The sequence below is a fragment of the Panthera leo genome, chromosome A2 (genome assembly GCF_018350215.1).
Source record: "Panthera leo isolate Ple1 chromosome A2, P.leo_Ple1_pat1.1, whole genome shotgun sequence".
NCBI classification, from domain to species: Eukaryota; Metazoa; Chordata; class Mammalia; order Carnivora; family Felidae; genus Panthera; species Panthera leo.
This window is the reverse complement of record NC_056680.1, coordinates 20374863-20378613: the sequence shown is the minus strand read 5'-3', so window position 1 is coordinate 20378613 and position 3751 is coordinate 20374863. Positions and strand designations below refer to the sequence as shown.

At 44.8% G+C, this 3751-nt stretch overlaps 1 protein-coding gene across 1 annotated transcript; it reads left to right on the top strand.

Annotated features, from left to right (window-relative positions):
• The first annotated feature begins 695 nt into the window (after positions 1-695).
• Positions 696-2638, top strand: LOC122214410 (IQ domain-containing protein F5-like). The gene is made up of 2 exons (XM_042929536.1): positions 696-794; positions 2187-2638. Exons 1-2 carry the CDS (start codon positions 791-793, stop codon positions 2624-2626), a joined length of 444 nt encoding a protein of 147 aa, XP_042785470.1. The 5' UTR covers positions 696-790; the 3' UTR covers positions 2627-2638.
• Positions 2639-3751: the final 1113 nt, after the last annotated feature.

Sequence of the window (3751 nt, the reverse complement as noted above, 5' to 3'; positions counted from 1 at the left end):
TCAGAGGCAAGGAGCAGGCAAAAGTGGGGCACTTCTTGTGTAGTGGTTGCCCCTCACCCATCTTCTGGCTGTGACTTTGAGGCTCTCAGGGGAAAAGGAAGACAGGAGAGTGTTTGAGCCCACTTGAGCCTGAGATGAAGGCCATGGCTAGTCCTGGGGGCTTCATGAATGCTCTCCCAGAGGCCTGATAACTAGACGACCTACAGTTAGGCCAGACATAGGAGGTTTAGCAACGAGGGAGTTTATTCTGTTCCACTAATTCTGCTATCTTCTTCAGAGATGATCACTGCTAATTTTTATCTACCTTCTTAATCCCCACCCCTTTAAAAATAATGCTTTTGTGACAACATGTGTATAAATATATACTTATATTGAGTTCATCTTGATTTGATGATTGTTGATCTTGCTAAATCTTGAACACTGTTCTGTATCAGTACATAGAACACTCATTCTAATTGTTATCTGGGGTGTCGTTGTTGAGATAAACTGAAATCCATATAATAAATACTATCCAGGCTTTAATGAGTATCATTATACACTTTTGTGTCAGTGGGTCAGTATTTGGGGTGTCCTTCTTTGTAGCTAGAACTCTGGCCACTCTGGTAGGAAAGAAAGGACAGTTCTTCTAGGTTTTTCTTAGAAAGGGGCTTAATTGCTGGAAGCCATCCTGGTGCCTGAGTCATAGGTGCCTTTATGACATCATATCTCTCACCCCACCTCCACTTTTCCTGCCAGTGTGTGGCTGGAGGAGTATGGACCTGAGAGTGGTGGGACCACCTTGCCCCTAACCATGGGTAATTTAGTAAAGTGCAGATCTGAGGGGGATTTGACTATCCACCTCAAGTCATGGGCATTTAATGTTTTGTAAGAAAGAGTTAGATCCACCTGAGCTTTCTGGGAGGACAGTAAAGTTCTCAGGATGAGACCCCCCCCAACCCCAATCCTTCCATGTCTGAGGTCCCAGGAAAGGCCAGGAATCTGTGTGGTTGACTTGTCACCTAGTGATGGGAAGATCACCCTTACTTTCTCCAATGTTTTTCTCGGTAGTCTCTGATTACAGGACAGCAAAATTTCCAAGTTATAGTCAAAGATGATGAAGTCATATTGATAGAACAGAGGTTGAAGGAGCAAAGGGGAGAAGAGGAAGCGGCTGTCCCCCAAACTCCCACCCACATCACTGCCATCACCCACTCCACTCCTCCATGTGTAGATGGTTACAGGCTTTACTATGTTGGGGAAAGTCTTGACTTGTGACATCTCTGACCCTTGGGGTTCAGTGGAGTATTCCAAAACTCTGTGACCATGAACTTTGTTATCCAAAGAGAGATGCTTCAGTGAGTGAAGGGACACTTATTAATGCGGCTCCAGGACAATAGGCATAAACCCAGGGTGTGCTAGTCAAACAGAGGAATGGTCCTCATACACAGAGCTGGAATGAATACAGATTGACTCCTCCTTGGCTATCCTTTTCCCCCATTTTCTCCTTAGGCTGAGATGTGGGTCTGGCCAAGGTGTATAGATTGTGCCAAGGAGGTGGGCAAAGAGTATGAACTTAGACCATGCATGGTTGGGAGCTACAAGGTGGGGACTGTGTTTGGCGTAGAGGTACAGGAAGATTGGGTCTAGAAGTGTGTGTGCACGTGTATCTTTATACTAATGTATGTGTTAACTGATGCTTAAGCTCAAGTATAGACGGTGGAAGAATCTTTTAATACTTTGGTGAGGCAGAAGGGAGACAGCACGTTGTGGATGTAACCTGAAGTCAGAGGTGAGAGGGCAGGGGGTACAAAGATGCCACTTTTCCAGCAAACGGGAGGGGTCTGAGGAAAGAGACATGAACCGTACGTAGGTGGTTGGGTCCAGGTGAAACTTACATCTCTTTCACTTCTGATTATGGTGCTCTTGCTTTAAACTGGCCAACCAGGTCCATGCAAAACTGGGTGACACTGCAAGTTCAGGAGGAGGCCATGAGACTCAGAGGGCAAGATGATGTGTCCATGTCCAGTAATCAGAGAGTGGCAGAGGCAGGACACCTGCTTAATCTCCTGAGTCCATCCATTGCCCACAAAAGCTCTGTTGAATGTCAGAGAAAGGGGCAATTGTTGATAGAGGATCAGGGCTCCTTCCTGGCACACCTGGGAGTTGAAATGTATGAGTTTCCTAAGTGTCCCATTTTCTTTTGCAAGGCCCTGGAATAAAGACCACCACAAAACAGGAAGCGGCCATGTTCATCCAGGCCTGGTGGCGGGGCACCCTGGTACGCCGGACACTGTTGCACGCATCCCTCAGAGCGTGGATAATTCAGCGCTGGTGGAAGCAGATGCTGGTGAAGCTGATGGAGAAGAAGAAGCGATTATCCCTACAGTCCTATGCTCAGCAAGAATGGGCAGTGGTCAAGCTGCAGTCCTGGGTCCGCATGTGGCGCTTACGCCTTCGTTACTGCCGTTTGCTCCACGCTGTCCGCATCATCCAGATCTATTGGCGCTGGCATATTTGTCAAACACGTGGCTTTATTCAGGGCCGTTACAACCTCAAAGAAAGCCAACTAAATCTTCAACTTGAAATCTCTTTAGGCTTACAGGCTTGTAAAGTGCAACAGTGCATACCCCTTCCAGTAAATGAATGATCAGGTCTGCTATATCTGTGTCCTCTGCTCTTTTTGCCAGATTTCAAAGAGGTCATTGAGGTCATTAGATAGCATCTCATAAATCAGTCCCGAGGAAGTGCCAGTTCTCCTAGCATGGAGAAAGATTCTGAGAGCCCAATGCTGGATGAACAGGACCTATGAACAGATTGATTAGCAATGTCTGCCATGGGTAGGAGATTTGGGGGCTTTAGGGCCTCCAAGTTGGCCAACACAGGAGAGACTCTTTCACAGTGTGAAAGACTCTTTCACAGTGGCACCCTCTGTAGTTGTGTAACATGGAGGACTGTGCCATCTTTTGCTTCCCCCCATCCAAATGTTTAAAAAATGTTATTTAAAAAACTGTGGTTGGGGCGCCTGGGTGGCTCAGTCGCTTGAGTGTCCGACTTCAGCTCAGGTCATGATCTCACGGTCTGTGAGTTCAGGCCCCGCATCGGGCTCTGTGCTGACAGCTTGGAGCCTGGAGTCTGCCTCAGATTCTGTGTCTCCCTCTCTCTCTGCCCCTTCCCTGTTCATGCTCTGTCTCAAAAATAAATAAAAATATTTAAAAAAAAAATAAAAAAAATAAAAAACTGTGGTAAAATATACATAACATAGAATTGACCATTTTAATAATGTTTAAATAAACAGCTCAATGGCATTAAGTATTTCACATTGTTGTGCAATTATCACCAGCAGCCATGTCCAGAACTTTATTCATCTTGCAAAATTAAAACTCTGTACTATTAAACAATTATTCTCCATTCTCCCTTGCCCTCAGCCCCAGGCAACCACCATTCTATTCTGTCTTAATCAATTTGGTCACTGTAAAAATCTCATTTGAATGGAATCAGACATTAGTGGTAGCAGTAGTAGTAGAAGTGACTGACTTTTTCATTTAGCATGTCTTCAAGGTTCATCCATGTTGTACCATGTGTCAGAATTTCCTTCTTTTCTAAGGATGAATAATATTTATTGTATGTATACACCACATTTTGTCTATCTATTCATCCATGAATGGATACTTTGGTTGCTTCCACCTTTTGATTATTGTGAATAATACTGCTGTGAACATGGGTGTACAAAGATCTCTTTGAGATTCTGCTTTTGATTCTTTTGTGTATATAC